A 19936-nucleotide genomic window follows, 5' to 3' on the forward strand; every position below is an offset into this window, starting at 1 on the left:
TTTTTCTGCTAATCAGTGGCCAGTGTATTAAAATTTATATTTTTGTGGGTAATGACAACAAAACCATGACGACAGCGTTCCAATGACAACGATGATCAGAGATAAATGTTATTACTTTCATCACCAAGATTTTCATCAGATTTTCTAGAGATTAAGCATTTTCTGAATTTGTTTTCTAGAATGGAACTTTTAAGTCTGTTATCTGATAGATGAAAATGAGGTAATCATATGTGTCGTCTGCTGCGAAACAAATCAGAAGTATTATTTATTTTTTTTTTTTGTCTAAAATATATTATTTTTACTGAATCATAAAACGGAGAAATCAGAGTAGGGGCCTCACGTCAAAAGTTTGCTTCTATTTTTTATGTACCTTGCAATAGCAAAATCTTTTCATGAATTTCAGAATTTTGTATCAGTATTAAACAAACTATTCTCAGTGCAACAATACTTGTTTAGAAAATTAGCTTTTTATCAATATATATCTACGCTTACAGAATGTAGGAATGGAGTGAGCTGATACAATAGTCATTACAAATGTATAGCATTAAAATATTGATACATATCAAGAAACTTATTTGGTCCATCTTATACAACAAAGGTTTATCAATTCAATCTATTGTCAAATATAAACCATTGCAGACACAGAATCCAATAACAGCAAATATTGAAATGAAAATTTATACAATCTCAAAACGGTGCATTGGCATTATTTTTGAAGATACTAAATTTCTCAAACATATCACATGAAATGAAATGCGCTTATAGATAAACATTTAAAGCAAAAACGTGGAATGTCGACGAGGCGAATGACTTATCACTTCTTGGTCAGAGAGAGCACTCCAGCTAGAACCTCCATGATTTCCTAGTCCAGGAGGTGCTAACAGTATTGGAGAAGGAGTCCGCAAGCTTTTTCTCCTAGCTCCACATAAATCACTATCAGAATGAAATTGAGAAGTCGTGTTCACAGAATGACTCAGTGGAAGTAATATTTGCGTGTTGTTACACGGCGAGCACGGAATGCACGGGCCAGGGCATTCCCCAGATGTAATGTGGACGGCAAGTTCCTTTGCTTGGGCGTCTAGTTGGACGGTATGCCATTTGTAGGCCACACAAATAAAGATAAAGATACCGACTGCAACTGCAGGGCTTGCTACCATTACTGGAATAGGTAACGGCGTTTCATCAGGTTTATTAGGCACATTATCGGTTAGCTTTTCTGTAACCGTAAAATTCCCTTCGTTCATATTTTTTACCGTTCCATTTCCATATCGTATATCCTTTGAGGTATGTGTCATATTTGTTTTGTTCATGTTCAAAGGTAAATTGAGCATGTTCAGTGTTACGTTGTGGATATTTAAGTGCCTTGTCTCACTAGTGTTTAGTTTTTTCTCCCCCAGACCTTCACATAGTTCTGCCATTAGGTAACATACAAACATAACACAGAAAAACCGACACGCTGCTATATCCACTTTCATGTTATCACAAAAATATAATATCAATTTTTGAATATCAAATAACATGAAATTGAATCGATAATAATCCAATAGTTACTTTTCTTTTTCAATGAAAATTATAACTTCTTATTTTACATTCCGTTTCCCTTTAAAAGTTTAAACTAAGTCAACTATATGTACTTATATTTCAATATTTATACTTAAACGTTGACTTTTTACTTTTTAGCTCTTAACAAATCTTATAATTGTTGTCTTAAATGATTTATTGAAGTTAAATTAAACGTACTTCGATGTATTGAGACTTCTTCAATGGCACATCAAAAATAATCACTTCTAAAATAGTCGGTTATTATTCCATTTTCATTTATTGGTTCCTGTCACATTTAAATAATAATTCACACATGAATTTTATGTGTAAGATACATAACTTTAACAGTCTGAGAAGTTATAATCTTGTTGAAAGGAATTGATTTCAACTAATATGTTTATGCCAGCAGTCTATATTTTTATTCTTGTCTTCTGCTTTATATGACAGTTTTCGCACTTATTAACCCCTTCCAAACCGCGAAATATACATATGCTTACATACCAGTGTTACGCACTTACAAATCCCTACAAAATCGCGAACCACAGACATACTCAAATGCACGCGTACGCAACATTGAAATTTATCTGTTGATACGTCCACTACGGCATGAAAAAACCAATAGTATGGGATTCGTTGTTTTCAAGCGTATTGTAATATAATGAAACGTTTCTGTTTTATGAATTACCTCTCTCTGCTATACTATTGTATGTTTAATAAGCTCATTAACGACTTAGTTATTTTTCCAGTAATCAGCTTCGGAGAAAATAATTACCCATGAAAATCCAATCTAGATCTTTACGGTTATAGATTCCAGTGTTATCTCGCTGGTTGTATAAATGTCGTGCATGAATTGCTAAGTTTTCAACAAATGATAGCAATAAAATTATTTTATCAATTTTCAATATTTTCAGTCTCATAGGAGAAATTGTACAAGCAGCGACTGGTATTCTGACATCAGTGTACAGTGCTACAGAAACATTTATTTTGTGAAATATAAAGGGTGAAGAAGAAAGATATAAAACAGGATATACATTTCATTCAGAACTACTAATAGTTACCTAATTATCTATAATTTTATTAGAACATTGTGTGTAAACTTACTTAAAGGCAGTCATTCTTATCACCTAAAATACAATTCAAAGTTATATAGAGAATATATTTGTGTCACCCTTTTAGTGGCCATCTGCAGAAAAACTGTTTAATGCAACTGCTTCTTCCAACAATTTACGTTGATTAAGCAGTAGTGCTGATGATCAATTACCGTAAAGCGGGTTAATTCTGCGGGTTTTTATTTCTGCTAAATCTGCGGATCGAGGCTGTCACGCAGAAATAAATTCCGCACATTTAAACTATCAGCAGAATCTTTTGACGCAGAAATAAACTTTGATAATTCGCTTAATATAATGACTCGTTATCTTTATCTCACGAGTTTTTCGTCTGCTGTCAAGTTATTCACACCATATCAATTGTGGTTGATAGCTTATGTTATTGTATCAATCTATTTTCCACTAATGAATGGTTACCGTTTCGGGCGTGTAATCTTTACAAGTATATATCACAAAACACTCTAGGTTTATGAAAAGTTAAACAAACTAATTAATGTGTGTTGTAACTGTTGTAACTAAATGGTGTGTGAACGGGCTATGTACTAGATCTTGCATTTGTATATATTTGTAAATAAATCGTATTTTTTCTAGCCGCAGTATTACATTTTCTTTCAAAATGAATTACCGGTGCTAGACCTACAGTATTTATTTTTAATTTTTTGATCATGCACGGTAATGAAAAGAAATCAGATTTAAACATAATTAAGTTGCGCCAACTTCACTGTCCAAGATTCCGACCTAGATAATGCCACCAAGACATAACTGACGAGAACGATATGCATTTGAGTCGTTATTTGTGACGTAGTAAATGCTGTAGCTGTTTCCCATGCACAGAATTTATTTCCGGTTTATGCAAACCGCAAAAATTAATTCCTGCTTTTCTCGAAGGTCGCAGAAATAAAAAACGCAGAAATAAACTGGGCCCATTTTAGGACAAAACCGCAGAATATTTTGCCCGCAGAATTAACCCGCTATACGGTATAATCATGGCAGATTTTAAAGATTGATTGACATTGACTGTATAAAGATGTCTTGCAGTTCCGTATTATTTTCAATCAGGTAAATGATTATGTAGGTATCTTGAATTGCGCTCTTTAGCATTATCAAAAGGTCGATGAAATTTGCTTCGTTTTCATGTCATGAAGGAACACACACATAATCGCGAAAATAAAAATGAATGACGATTACTCTGTCTGGCACTCGGTGGTCTTCCATGGCCGAGTGGTTACTTAGAATAAAGTGCCTCTCACCTCTTAGGGTTCGAGCCTTATTCGGGGCGTTGAGTTCTTCATGTGAGGACGCCATACACCTGGTTTACGGAAGGTCGGTAGTTCTACTCAGGTGCCCATGTTGAAATTATGCACGGAGGGGCATCTTCAGGTCTTCTTCCACCATCAAAACTGGAAAGTCGCTTTATGACCTATGATTGTGTCGGTGCGACGTTAAACCCTACAAAACCAAACCACACGTTTTAGAAGTTGACATAAAGTAAGTCTCTTTGACTTGAACATCATTTTAGTACAGGTCTATATTTCAAAATCTGCAAACGTGTTATTGAGAGTTGTCATAGCTCCCATCGAGTAGTTGATTCAGTCAGTACCGTTTCAGCCTTCACAAAGTTGTCGTTTTTACTCTCTTTCTTAATGAGGCGGAAGCAGAAAAGACAATTTAATACGAAGATTGAACTTCCGAGTAACATATTTTACATAAGATGGTAAATTACCGTCTCACCTCTAGTCAAACGACTTGTCTCACCACATACTTTCACGTAGAAATACTTTTCTCAGACCAGAGAGAGAGAGAGAGAGTTGCGATTTCGTAGTAGTATGTGCGTACTTGTAGGATTTATTATCAAGTTAATTATATGTACAGAAATTTGAAATATTACATTTTTACACAATAACTTTTTTCTCAACCTTTAACATTATATACGTGCAGATCGAATTACGTCTGACGGTAAACTCTTGCTTTGAAATATACACGTACAAGTATGAACTCCACATATTTGTCTGCAAAAAGGCACTTCAGAACTGGTAGTAAGACTTTAATCAATGGTTAAATTCATCAGTACCTAACGACTCTTCTGCGTTAAAGGCCTAGATTTTGGCAATGGGCCAAGGGATTTGTGTCTTCACCAGCACAGTTGGGGGCTAAAGACCATCACAGTATGGTTCCAATAAACAAGGGTCATTGTTTATTGGAGAGTCAGTCTACCTTACAAGTGTATCAATTAGTGAGAAGGGGAAACAACCTAATTCATTTTAAATTAATGAATAATTGATAACTTAAAAAGTTATACTAGTTTTTTTTTTTTTTTTTTTTTTTTTGGCATTTCTATGTAAAGAAAAATATTTGTTGATCAAACACAATAATAAAATAATCAGAAACTTATTTTCACAATAATGAGAAACTTACTTAAAGAAATATGCAAGTTTTTATATTTTTAAATTCTGTCTGGAGAATTTTGTTATTTCAGAAAAATGTGACTTTCACTCATCTAAAGCTTGCAGAATACTGTAAATAACATTTTTCTAAAATTGAAAACAGAATGTGCATTTCAAAGTTACAAAGCAAAACATGAAAAAAGTCACTTCTGAGTATAGATGGAACACAATAATCTTATAATTATTCCAATAATGTTGATTACATGAATACAAGAAAATCAATTTCCAATTCGAAAAATATTGTTTGTCAGCAAAGAACTCATGAAGTTTTCACTATACTTGTGTTTTATTATCATTATTATTTTCAATATTATTACTGTATCTTTTATCATCCTATATGTAATATAATAATAATAATAATAACAATAATAATAATAATAATAATAATGATTATTACATCAAAGTAATAGTTATCATCATCTATATAATATCAAAATAATAATCATTATTATTATCATTCCACATTCACTGAAGAAAAAATAATTTCTTTCAACTCCACTGCACACATCGTTGGGGTCCCTGCTGTGCTAACTGCCCTCTTATCAGTTACTGTTACGTAATCGCTGATAAGCAGCAGATAAAATGGAAGTTGTATATTGGATTTGGTGGTGGGGGCGGGGGGGGGGGGGGTACACTTATATAGTAGTGAATCTAGGCCTTTAAGGTCTTTAATAACTTGATTTTTATGGAGCTGTGATTTGCATACTTTGTAACGTTCTCTGGTAAAGCCATTTCTGATCACTATTTATTAACATTTTCAAACGTTAATGCTTTTGTCGTGTTATTCTGAGACACAATGCATGTTTAGTTTCAACCCTTTTACAGTCGGCCTTGAAATTGATTCTTTATGTGCGTTTGTGTCTGTTTGTTTCTTTTATGTTATCATTAGTGCATTCCTACGTGATAATATGTACATGTATCCAGTCGCTATGAACGGTATATTCTTATTTCCTCGTGGAATACTGTATAGGCGGTTGTGTTCTTTGAACTGGCGCTTTTATTTGAGAATTTATGAAAATTTTATCGATACGCAAACTTTTGAAATTTAAGTTTTGTTCCATTTAGAACTGCTTCACTAAACAAATGTATAAATGCATCAAATATTAATAGTAGATTCAAAGCAAAGTTATGCTTGATTCCATTATTTTAATGATGTTGACAATCCTTCGGTTAAATAATCGTTTAAGAAAATGTCGCATCTAAAGAATGCATTCTGGAATGGAAATATGTACTTGTTATTACACGTAACTTTTAGTTAAACATATGCTGTTTGATTTGGCATTTTCAAGATAGTTTTGAAACAAAAAATGTTAAATGCTGCGTGGCGGCCTTAAAAGGTCGCCCCGACATCATCTCAGTGTTGTTATGTTTTCTGGTCCTTCGGGATCATTGATTTCAACTCATTTAGATTTGAAGATTGAATTCTGCTTAAGCCGGTGCTGGGGGCTTGGGCAGTGTTGCATTTTCCATTACTGCTCATGAACAGACTCAGTCAAACCGAGTCTGCAATTTTTACTGTTTGACTTGTTCTCGATACTTCCGAGGGATCTACTTTCCAGATTTGATTTTATTCTAATGTTCGCAATATGACCAAACTTCAATTTTAAAGAAAGATTATTTTTAGCCAAATCCGGAGGTCAGTGCCTTGAATCAAATCTTATAATTAAATACATTTGTCATGTCAAATGGTGCTCCAACATGATATTTATCAATATGAATATATGCATTAAATACCCCTCGTCTATATATGACTTATATGATATGATATTTTTTGGTATTTATATACAGTGTATGGACGGACGGACGATGATTGGTGAATGATCACGACAGCGGACTTTGTACTCATGTGTACTAAAAGACAAAGGTTTATCCCTTTAATATGTATTCAAAATAATATAACATCATTTTCTCTAAGTAAATATTTTTAGAACGTCTGGTCCTGCATTTTAATACTACCAGACATTATGCAAGACGGATCGGATCGTTAAAACCGTTGACTGTATCAGAGAATACACGTTTTATTTCATTAATACTAGCACTTTGGAGACCTGCTGTGAATTGCTTCCCATTAACACGTGCATCAAATATTAATTGTAGAACCAGAAGCAAACTTACGCTTCATTTCATTATAATAATGGTAGCGACAAAGCTGCAGGAAATTTATCGTTCAAGAAAATGTCATTTCTTCTCGTACCCCTTCTACTGTGACTATTTGCAAATAAAACGCACTCAAAAAATGGTATATGAATGTTTTACGATTTACAGAAATATTTTAATACAGGAATGAAAATCCATGTACACATGTTTTAACTATATACAGAGCGATGCCAAGTGATTTCAATCTTATGTATAATTATTTGTTATTAACAGACAATTTGCTAGACTGATCACGGTCCTTAAATACATTATCTAGCCATTATCTCTTTATATTTTAAACTGCTTCCCTTCACAGTTATTACATTGTTGTTTCTTTTGCTGCCTTTTGTAAGATGGTACAGCCAAATATTCAACCTTTGGAATTTTATAAACTGAAAATGGAAATATAAATAAAACTGATTTCATTCTAGTAGTGTAACATTTTATTTTACTGCGAAAATCTTTCTTAAACTTTGTTAAATAGCATTCTCTTAAAGTGATTAATAAAGAATAACAGGCTACTATCTTTTGATATCAATTTTATTAGTTCGAGGTTGATGTGGGCTGGAAAGGGTGAGGTTCCTTATATGCTGAGCCTAATAACACTGATATCAAACGACAGTAGTCTGTTATTCTATTTACCATGAAACTCATATAACCTGATTAGAAAAACATACGTCCTTATCTTGTTTCGTAAAAAAATGATTTCTTTTAAGTTAGCAAAAACAAATAAATTCATATTTCACGGATTTAAAAATTCATCCTCTCCTGAAATATCTGAACGAACCAAAACGGCAGACATGATGAACTCTACTTATACAATGTTCATTTTCTGATTTCTTTTATAACAAAACTAACAATAAAATTAACTCCCATTTGTGTAAAACTCAAAATTCATTCTCTTGAATAAACCAAAACATGCTTTATTCCGCTGAAATTTTAACTTGCAGTTCCAGAATCAGACAGAGAGAATTTAATATCTAAAACACTGTTCCAAGAATTATAATTAACAAAACTACTTTTGCTTCTAGAATCTACTTAATAACAAAAGCTAAATACCTTAAATTAGAAATAGATCAGGAATACAAAATAAGTATAGTCTCATGTATATTATGAACGTTTCCAAGAATAGACCAATGTAAAACATTGTGGTGTCATAATGAACTTTATACAATGACGTCATTAAGTACTATTGTCAGTGCGATGAAAGTGGAGACAGACAAAGTGAAAGAATTATAGAATTTGTTTAGAAAAAAAGTCATGCAACATTAAAACTGGACACTTTAATAAACTTGTATCTGGAATGGAACTGATGTAAAACTAGGCCGTCACTTTGGGCGGAGACAATTTTTGTTAACTTATCAGGTCATTGACGTGAAAAAAAAAACAAACACCAGGCAAGTGTTATCGGGCAGTTTTCATGATAGTAGATGCATGATAAAAGCCAATACCTATCAGTTAGTTTAAAATTATACCGTTTTAGCCTTTGTCATGGTAAAATACAAAACTTTATGTACAACTTATAGCACTGTTAAAGACAAAGCCAAAATTCTGGTTAGAACAAAGTAAAACATTTTGCAAGAAATGTTGATGGTTAACCACACCAAGGCTTGAACCAACAGGGATGAGAGGCAAGTTATTCACTCAACCATTTGACCAAAGAGGCACAAGTTTTCTCTGTGTTATAAATAATGGTTGACGTATATAAAATACAATTATATCAATATATCCAAATCACGACCAAATATATTTCGTTACTCAGATAAAATATTTCAGGACTACGATAAGAATGAAAAATAACACGGAATAAAAAAAAAGAAAAAAAAAACACTGAAAGGATTCAACTTTCACAGGAAGAAGAAAAAAGATTCTATCCCAATACTAACCACGAATGGTAGTAAAGCAACTGCATTCAAACCACTGATTAAAAGATTTTTGTTTTTTTATAGACAATTAATAGACAAGTCGTGTCCAATTCATATCAAATTCATATTAAACTAGAAATTAGCGTTATGAATGTGTATGACAGAAGAGAATATCATAGATAGTAACAAAAATAGTTTCTCTGGACTGATTAAAGTATTCTTAGATACAACGAAACAGTCTAATTATCCGTCAGTCACTCGTCCAGTTGAAGGTTTCTTCTCATAGGCTGCAGATAGAGGCAGGTCGTTGGGCTAGACCATTAAGTATTCCAGTAAATGAACGTGGATGTCACATTTGCAATGTATTAGAGGATGAATTTCATTTTCTTTTCGAATGTACATTGTGTAATGATCTGAGGAAACAATATATCCAATTAAAATTCTGTAGAAGACCAAATATGTATAAATTTATGGATTTGTTAAATAATGAAAATCAGTGAGTCGTGAAAAAATTAGGAGCATATGTATACCATGCTTTTGCTGTAAGGAATGCAAATATGTATCAGTAACAATATTTCATTTTCCCGTAAAAATATTCCAGCCAAAACAAATATTGTTGTAATTTAAATATGTATTTATATTTCATAGTTAGTAGTTATTTCTTAGAACAGAAATACGATTATCCAGTCTGGTGTTCCTTTTGTTTCGTTTCGTTAAGGATCAACTCAAGACCGGAATATATCTTAATTCATAAGACTGGAATTTTTTTCTCAGTTCATAATTAGTAGATACTATTTATAAATATATATATGTTATATTAATCTATTATTAGTGTGTAACCTTCTCCAAATGTAAAAATGTAGACACATATACACAAATATTTATGTATGCATGCTGATTTCACTGTTCGTCATATAATGTGCATGTTTATGTCCTCATGGGCTTCTAGCCTATCGGAATTGAATAAATAAAACTACAAACTATCCCTCAAATCATGAATAGATATGGTTTGATTTCGACAGCTTCAAGAATTCGGTTTACGCAGAAAGCTGAAAAGGCTATATTCATAACAATCGGTTTAGTTATAAATATTTCGATAATTAAATGTCTTATCGTTTGTTAATCTTTTAGTTTTTCTACTTGTTCGCAAATTTTACGAACATTGTATACGCACTAAATGTATGTCTTTTTATTATTTATATTAATCTTTTGCAGTTTTTGATGCGGGTGGGGGGGGGGGGGGGGGGGGGGGCTCAAGTGAAATTAGGAAATCTGAATACAGATTCCCTGTTTATATAATATTAAATTAAATGAGAAATCAGAGTTAGAGCCAAAGTATTTGTTATGTATTGTTTCGAATTATAATTTTGATCGGTAACAGCTGCTAGATGTACTTGATTTGGAACTATTTTGTATTTAACTTGCAATTGCAATTTTTGGTTTTTGTTAGCGATTTCTTGAGACCTCTAAGAATAAAATCAAATCATAGTAATACGAGAGGAGAAAACAAAATTTAAAATGAGCTTTATCAATGTCGGGTGATTAATGAAAACCCAATACTTCTGGTCCATAAAACCATACAATAAGGTAATTTTATCTTCTTTGTAAATTCAAAGCCAAAATATTAAATAAATAATTCATAGAATATAGTGTTTTTAATGCTTGATTTAACAATGCTTTTTGAGCTTGGTAAAATTTCCCTTTGGATTCTAATATTACACCAAGATAACTGAAAGTATTAACAACACTCCAGCTAGAACCTCTATGATTTCTTCTTTCGGAGGAGTCCGTAAAGTTTGACTTCTTGTGCTACATAAATATGTGTCGGAATGTAACAGAGAGGAAGAGTTCATTGAATGACTCGGCGGAAGTAGTCTACGCGTGTTGTGGCACGGCGAGCACATGGAATATGTAAGCAACACAAATTAAAATAAAGATACAGACTGCAACAGCTGGACTTTTGTCTGGTTGATTAGATGCAGTTTCGGTTATCGTTTCTGTAACCGTTACATTCTCTTCGGATGAATCTTTGGAATTTCTATGTCCATACCGTAAGAATTTCGTTGTCATCTTTGTTTTGTTCGTAGCCGCACGTACATTGAGCTTGTTCAGTGTTATATTGTAGATATGTTAGTCTTCTTTCTCACTAGTGTTCACCCTTTTCTCTCCTAGACACTCGCTGGGTGCCGACATTTCATTTTAACACTGAAAGAAATAAATATCGCAATATTTCTATTATATAATTCAAAATTGATAGACTTCTTCTTCGTTCGCCATAATTGATAATAATCTAAGCATTTTATTAAGTTTAACCATGAAGTGAACGGTTCAATTTTTTGGCATTGTGCTTTTTTTTCAAACGTATAAATCAAATAAAATGCATATACTCTAAAAGTCAAATGTTTTTTGTTTTTTATCACGTAGTACCTTATCTATTTCTTAAACAAATTCTATAATTGTTCTGACGAATTTCTTGATTAAATCTATCCTAAAACAATGTTTTGAATTATGATCGTCATAATGATCATTCAATAATAACTTTAACATACCTTGTTGCTTTCAGTTTTGCATTTTACTTTTTTATGTTCCTGAGACATATTAGAATATACATATATTCAATTTCTATTTCTTAAGATATGTAGTTTTAAACAGTCTGAAAAATTTAAAATCCTGTTGAACAGAATTTTATTTCAAAATTTATTCCAACAAAATAGCGTCCTTAAATTCACTTTTCATGTAATGAAGTCAGCAGTTCGTCTGCTTGTATATCTTTACTACTTTATCTCTGTTTCGTTCTTATTAATCCTGTCTGAACCGCGAAGCACGCATATGCCTCAACTGTTGATACGCCCACTACGGCGCAAAAATACCAATATTTATATTGTTTTCAAAAATATTGTATTATAACAAGTTAAAATGAATAAGCACTTCTATTTTATAAATGATCTTTCTGCTGTAGTAGTCTTTATTTATTAAGCTCATTAATGACGCTATTTTCCGGTTATTAGCTTCTGAGAACGCTAATTTCGCGCGAAAATCCATTTTAGATGTTTACAGTATCAAATGACTGTCATGTTGTGCGTATATCGCGCTGGAAGTATAAAGATTTCAACAAATGAAAACGATTGCCTTCACAATATTGTTATTCATTTTCAATACCTAATTTGATAATCGACATAAATTTTATATAACAACGGGTATTCTGATACTCGTGTACCGTAATGCATGCGTTACTAATAAAGGGGAAAGAAGGGAGTTATAAAAAGCTACAAAGTTTTAGAGTAATATATTTATAACGTTTTTTTTAACAGTGTAAGCCCCTAGCACTTGCTAAAGCGGTATTCTATCATAGTAAGAATGAATGTTCTCCGTGATCCCAGAAAATGTAACAACTCTAGTACCCTGTTCAGACTATAGTTTAACTTTGGTTTAAACGGATTTATTTTTTAACCTGCGTCTACACAATGTGTATCAGGATGTGGATCATTTGAAAGTCAAATTTAGCTAAACTTAATCTACATTTGTTTCAGTAGTATGAACACACATGTGGAATATTACGGTTTTAAAATCTATTAATGGCTTTCCCACCAAATCTGACATTTTGGCGGGGGAATACCGCATGTTTATGAATAATGGATGCAATGGCTGTGAATTCAATACATTCTTCCTTTATCTGCACGCCTCCTTTTTTGTTACTTTTTTTGTTTATTACAGATCATTGCCCAAAACAACCATGTTTCTACATCCATGTTTACTTTTCAAAATGCAACAAAGCTTATAAATATCTATAACTCTTGCATGTATATACCTACTTTATAAATTCACATTCCAGTGCCTAGTATGAATGCGAATTAGATTTTATTTCAATGGCCTTTTTCATCTTAACCACGTATAAGAGCCGTCACTAGAATGATACGGAAGTACATTCTGAGCACGGTATAAGTTCAGTCAAGTACGGGATGACTTTCTAGAGACGCCACATGGCATTTAAAGACTGCTGTTGCGATAGTTAATGGTCAAACATTTTAAAAGCCGAATTGTGTCGCATGCACCTCTATAATGATACTTCCAAATCTCCGTCTGTATATCTACCATGTATCCTGGTATCAGTGTGTAACAATTTCATGAAGCAATTTGAATTGATTTAGCAGCACTGCTAATAATCAAAACTAATTGCAAATCACTATTTTTTCTGTCTGTCTGTGTTGAGACGCGTGCAGTGACGTATCATTTATATTTTCCCTACTTCTTTAAGTAAATCATTATGTAGGCGTCTTAAAACGAAGAATAAGGTCGGAGTATTTTGTTTCATTTCCAGGCATATCCTTCCTAATTTGTGTCCATATAGTACAAATACAAGTCTTTTGCAAGTTTAAGCTACCAGTGCAGATTATAAAATGTTGTTTTCCCTATTATTACGTGATCATCAAACATTCAAAGAATGCTTCAGAACATGAACGAAAAGTGAATATGCTGATCACATTACCAAGATTTTAATACGTGCTAAAAATAAAAACAGTTGAGACATTTTGCAAGTTGTTAAAGTTAAAACTTGTTCTATTTCTGTTTCATTGCTTAACCCGGCTAAACGTTTGAAATCATTTCTATATAAATCGGAAGATAGAGTTGAAAGGCACCCCTTTGCTAGCATGTAGTATAGCTGTTTTGTAGATTTTGCTGTTACATAAATGAAAACACAACACTGGAATTGAAGTTACAGGGCAACATCTTTAAACGTATTCATATCAGTAAATACAACCAATTTAAGAGCGGTCAATGGTTCAAGGCAAATGGTTGTATAATTTAAAAAAATATTTCGATTTCTGCGTTAACAATATACGGGTGTACAGTTTTAGAATGCACGCTAATTTTTCAAAAAGCATGCCATTGGATCCAATTTTAAATCAGTTTTGTTATTAGTTACATGGACTATTTTTTCTGGATAAGATTTCACATTATATTCAACATGTTCAAGAACATTTCTGCAGTCGTATTTAAAACTTATACTAAATCCAATATAAAGTGTCGTAGAGTTCAAATTGGTTTAAAAATATTAAAGCGTAGATGTTTTTCAGAGTGAATTAAATGATGCTGTGTTTGCTAAGCTATTGATTCATATACTTTGGAATATGATTAAAATCCTTTTAGACTACTAGAACAATATAACTATTATCATAATATATCAATAATTACCTAGTTAAGAGTGAAATAATGAACTAGAATCAGTACTTAATATTTCACAGGATTTAATAATTATGATGAACTATGAAAATAAAGTCCATCTTTGCGAGGTATTATTTAAAACCGAACAGGGTGTAGTGTATTGAAGAAGTTGAAAAAAGCTCCCCGTTTGATAGACAAACATATCGCGAAACGCACAAATGTTACTCTGTCTGGAAGCTTGATAATGGATATCTTACCCTTGGTCTATGAATTAACATAACGTGTTCGAGCATGCTATTGGTAATTGTCGCACATGTCACTGAATAGTTTCTTCATTCAGCATTGTTCAAACCCTTATACCGCTAAACAATTGATAGTAAGATCCCTTGAAACCGTCGTATTTATAAGAGCTTAAATGATTATTGAATGGATATGCGTTTTTTCATTATTTCAATTTTGTCTCGTATAGAATTTCTTCACTTATCAAATGCATCAAATGTTTACAGCAGATCCTAAACAAAGCTCTGCTTGATTTCATTACCGGAATGTCAGTGACAAAGCGTCGCTTAATTCATCGTTTAAAAAATGTCACTTCAAGCTTACTCTCAGGATATCGGAATGCTCACACCCTGAAAGGGTAGACAAATTGTTATATCAAGTTACGTAATTATTCACATAGAAAAACAGGTACCTAACCGTGCTTGTCAATCGTTTGCTATGTTATAAGTGGTGAGTTGGCTCGTACCTTTACCTCATTTAGATGCACATAAGAAAGGACATGGAAAGAAATACTACAAAGTATGTCATAAAACGTCTTTCTGTCCATCCAGTACTCGACAAATTGAGTGCTTTAGTACTCTTTTTTTCTGAATAAATATTTGAATGGTTAAAAAAGGCATCGTTTATGTCACCATAATTAATATTAATCTCCTTATGTCCCTTCTTTCCTTTCCATGTTCACCTCTTTGATACTTTTCATAGTTTATTTCATGAATTAGTGTAAGTAGTACAATGAAGATTGTTTTTAGATATGTCCAGATGTGCCGTCATACTTTTAACATGAGCTAAAAAATTTAGATTACGTGAACGAAAGGGAGTTTGATGAGACCACAATTCATCATGACATTAATCTTTTGCTTTTTTCCCGCTACATACAAGTATATAGAGCCAGACAATTTGACTAATTCGAATGATTAAATACGTTTTTGTTTTCAGCTAAATACTTTTGATCAGTAAGACTTTTATAAAGAATGAATAAAAAAGTAAGAAATCGTTAATGCCCGTGGAGAATAAATTTTCGTGCATTTGGTGATTTGCGTCGGTCTACGAAGTGAAATCACAAAGAACAAATGAAATGTCCATTTACTATATAAAAAGCCATGACCAAACAAATTTACTATATTTGCCGAAACCACGAAATTTCATGCCCGCAAAATAAAACAAATTCACATTGTTAACAGAGGTAACCGCGACAAACATTGTATTTACGTTCCTCCATATTCTTAAGCGAGATATTTTATTTTAGAATGGTAGTGGTTATCTAAAACGTGTCATATGATGGAACCAGGTAATAAGTAATATTCAGTCCAAACATCCATTTACGAAATGCGTGGTGTAAAATGCTGATCATATTTGTCAATACTATTTGTCATGTTTTGGAAAACCCCGTACTGAATGACGACTAGTAAAATACAAGACAACAATTTTATATAAAGGCTGCATGTTTATCTTCAAGAGTCAAAAGAAGAAACACTAGCGGACATTTCAATTTAAATAATGAAATTACATGAAAGTTTGGATTGAATCATCTATCAATATTATATTTGATAAGCAAAACAATGCAAAATTTCTCAGAAATACGCATCGATACAGTGACAATATATTCCAGAGTTCTTCCAACGAACAGTGACATTTAAAAGAACAAGGCGGTCTGAGAATTGATTTAACAAAGTATTGATTTAATATAGTCCGGACATTGACTTTCTTTCATTAGTATGACTGATGATTTATGAGAAACAAACGTTAGATTTTTACCAGAATTTCAGCAATAATACAAGTGGATAATACCTAATACGCGTAAAGCTATTAAAAGCAGTCTATTTATAGAAGCATTTTAGCAAATTTTAAAACAACTCCAACTAAAGTCGACGTTGATCACTAATAAAATGTTGTAATAATAAATGTTGATAAATAGTTTGATAACCGTAATATATACATGTAGTCGTTAGAGCAGCTCTCGTGTATTAGAAAAGCATATAAAATTTTCGACTAGTCAAAACACAAATTGTCACCAAATATTTCATAATGGTTTCAGTGGATTAGATAAAGAAGAAAGCCACACCATGCTTACGCTTTACAATAGATAAACCTTATTTCAAATGCCGCGTCCAGCACAATTGTCTTTGTCATTAAGGCCGTCGTTAACTTACAACATACGACGATGGCTGGCAACACACACACACATTTACGTAATGCAACGTAAATTTGTTTGATATTTTTAAGTGTGCTTAAAATCGCTTTTATAATAACCTCTTAGGCACTTGGGAAATTAGCATTTCCTTAATTTGCCGCTATGATCTTGTTTGCTGGATGTTATGTTAAAGATGTTTATTATTATTTATCTGGAAACCAAACTCATTAACTAAATACGTCTTTCACCACTAATGGTACATGCATAATTGAAATTATACCTTAATGCTTTAAATATTGATTCATGATAAAAGATTTCCTAACATTTATTTCAGAGGCTGTAAGTGGAACTGTTCCCCAGGTATGTATACAATAAGAGCACTGTTGCATGATATTTTATATAAAGGAATGGAAAACTGTGATAAATAATAAATGTGTTGATATGCTTCATCATTTGAAAACTCATATTTTCAATGAAATAAAATTGACGTATACACTTAAAATGAACGATAAGTAATTTCTGCTAAATGAAAGATGATTTAGTAGTGACACAGACTTTTGAATACAAAACATCTAGTCTTATCTACAAGGCATATATAGGAGCATGTCCCAGCGGAGTGTGATTCTTCTGAAATCTGACAATCTTTAACAGTTTTCCGTGACAGCAACAGAACATTTTCAGATGTAAGCCGCCAGTCCCTTTGTAGGGTTCTGTCTTTATTAAAGAAAGTGAAAAACTACAAACATGATGTGTGTTTTAATTATGTAGCGCCGTTTTCCAACAGTGTTTCAGTTATGTAATGGCCTGTAACTTAGGTAACAAATGTTGCCTTTCTCATGAATCAGAGGTGAAAGATGCATGGTTTGAAGAACATTGTTTTCTATCAAGTCGTAACGGAGAACACACGCCATGACCGTGGATCGAACTGACGACACAACCCGAAGATATGCGCTGTATTTTTTGAGCTTAGCAAGTTGAATGGAATGCTTTTTAAAACACTGTTATAGATATAACAGAGTGTAGAAGCGAATGTCCACTTACGAATTAAAGCATGACGTAATAATGCTGTTTTCAACATAATTTGAAACCGTTTAAAACCCTGTCAGTGTACGCGATTATGCAATATACACTGTATAAATTATCGTCCCTTGATGTGCTTTAGTTATATTTTACTTTTTCCCCTTTTACATTTTTTTTTCGTATTATAGCATTTCATACTCAGATGATACGTGCTGAAAAATTGCCTTTAACAATTTAACAGAAAGATCTGTTTTACATTTGATACAATATTAGCAAAGTCAAAACAAAACAATAATCATTTTCATATACACGGCTACTAAACGCTAGCGCCACCACCAAATTGTGGTGATAAGGAAAAGAGCTATCGACATTTCCGTGGTGCAGCTATCGCCCGTTTGAAAATGTAAATACGTGAGTAAAATTTATATTTTATCTTATATTTTTATTGATAGAACTTTTTTCAAAAAATCGGAGAATGTAGTTCCGTGTAACAACACTTTAACTAGCGGTTGGCTGTGATTTCATTAAAATAATATGCAAATTGTTGTGTCAGGAGCTTTTCTCCCGAATCTGACAGTGGCACATTTTCATATCGGCCAGTATTCGAACCCCATTCCGATTAATGGACACACTGTAAGAACATACCTGCGCATGCAAATTGTGTAGAAATGATAAATTACTATATACGCACACACCATGATTAATAGAATCTCGGGTTAGAAGAAATATACCAGGATTTTTAAAAGTGGTGGCGCTGTAACTCTAGTGATGGCGCTATACAGTTACTGTAGTGGTGGCGCTGTTACGGCATTCAGTAATACGGACTGCTGACGCATCCGGAACAAAACAAACACCAACATTCTCTAACTGATAATATTCCTGCAAGGAAATATGTTATTAAAGAAAGAAAAACACGATCATAATTTATTTGCCTTTATGAAACATTCTCTATCCAAGAAAAAGAAAAGAACAAAATACTCACAGACCCTTGGGACTCTTGTAGTCAAAGTAAATATTTTCCTTTGTTTAAAATGTTAATGTAGAATTATTTCTAACCTTTATAAATATTCTACCTAAATACAAACGTAAGTGTACTTTAAATTCAGGTAATGAAAAATAGTAGCAATACTTTTATTTCAAACAAAGATTTGTGTAGAATTTATTTGTTATGTTAAGATTCTGAAAGTTACTTGCCTTTGTATTTTTACGTCATTTGCATGCATTGTAAACAAAATACCTTATCTTCACAATTCTTTCTGAAAAGTACAGTGCATTTTCAATTCCAATCGATTAAATATGATTAATCAATAAAGCTTAGATGTACAATCTGAATCCATATACATGCAGATTATTTTACGATCATGTACAGGTTACTACATGTATTTTGTTGAGTAACGTAATTTGGGTGTAGTGTGGGATAGGTTGATAACATCAATTATTGTAGAAATTTCCTGGCTTGCAGTCGGACATTTTCATATTTTAAAATTGAATATAGCAGCCACTAATCATATACAACAGCGACGCCACTACTGTATAGCGCCACCACTTGGGTGATAGCGCCACCATTTTCAAAAATAGTCGTGTTTTAACTTTTTACTGTGTTTTGCGTCATTCTTTGGTGTATGGGAATACGTGTTATTCAGTTCTACACGATTTGCCTGCGCAGGTATGTTTTTACAGTGTGTCTTATCATTGGAATGGTGTTCGAATACTAGCCGATATGAAAATATGCCACTGTCAAATTCGGGAGAAAAGCTCCTGGCACCACAATTTGCATAATATTTTAATGAAATTACAGCCAACCTCTAGTAAAAGTGTTGTTACACGGAACCACATTCTCCGATTTTCGAAAAAAGTTTTATCAATAAAAATATAAGATAAAATATAAATTTTACTCACGTGTTTACCTTTTCAAACGGGCGATAACTGCACCACGGAAATGTCAATAGCTCTTTTCCTTATCACCACAATTTGGTGGTGGCGCAAGCGTTTAATAGCCGTGATATAGAACAGAAATCAGTTTTTATTCGGGAGCATGTGTATATCTTTATAAAAGTACTTTCATTTGAAATTACTGTTAAGGTATTTTACATATGAAAATAATAATATTAAAATATGTTAGAAATTAAAAATATGAATGCATTAAACCCAGTTATATTGATCCGAGACTCTCGAGAAATGTTCACATGCAGTCAGTAATAATGCATTTGATTTCCAGATACTACTACATACGCGTGTTCAAATTCAAAA

At 32.6% G+C, this 19936-nt stretch overlaps 1 protein-coding gene across 1 annotated transcript; it reads right to left on the bottom strand.

Annotated features, from left to right (window-relative positions):
* Positions 1 to 497: 497 nt before the first annotated feature.
* Positions 498 to 2034, bottom strand: LOC128557495 (uncharacterized). The gene has a single exon (XM_053544890.1). It carries the CDS (start codon positions 1518 to 1520, stop codon positions 774 to 776), a length of 747 nt encoding a protein of 248 aa, XP_053400865.1. The 5' UTR covers positions 1521 to 2034; the 3' UTR covers positions 498 to 773.
* Between the last annotated feature and the right edge of the window lie 17902 nt (positions 2035 to 19936).

This window comes from Mercenaria mercenaria, chromosome 5 (assembly GCF_021730395.1).
Source record: "Mercenaria mercenaria strain notata chromosome 5, MADL_Memer_1, whole genome shotgun sequence".
In the NCBI taxonomy this organism is placed as follows: domain Eukaryota; kingdom Metazoa; phylum Mollusca; class Bivalvia; order Venerida; family Veneridae; genus Mercenaria; species Mercenaria mercenaria.

Coding starts and splice junctions, on each gene's coding strand:
- LOC128557495 (XM_053544890.1), bottom strand. CDS start 1,520: ATGTTATTTGATATTCAAAAATTGATATTATATTTTTGTGATAACATG.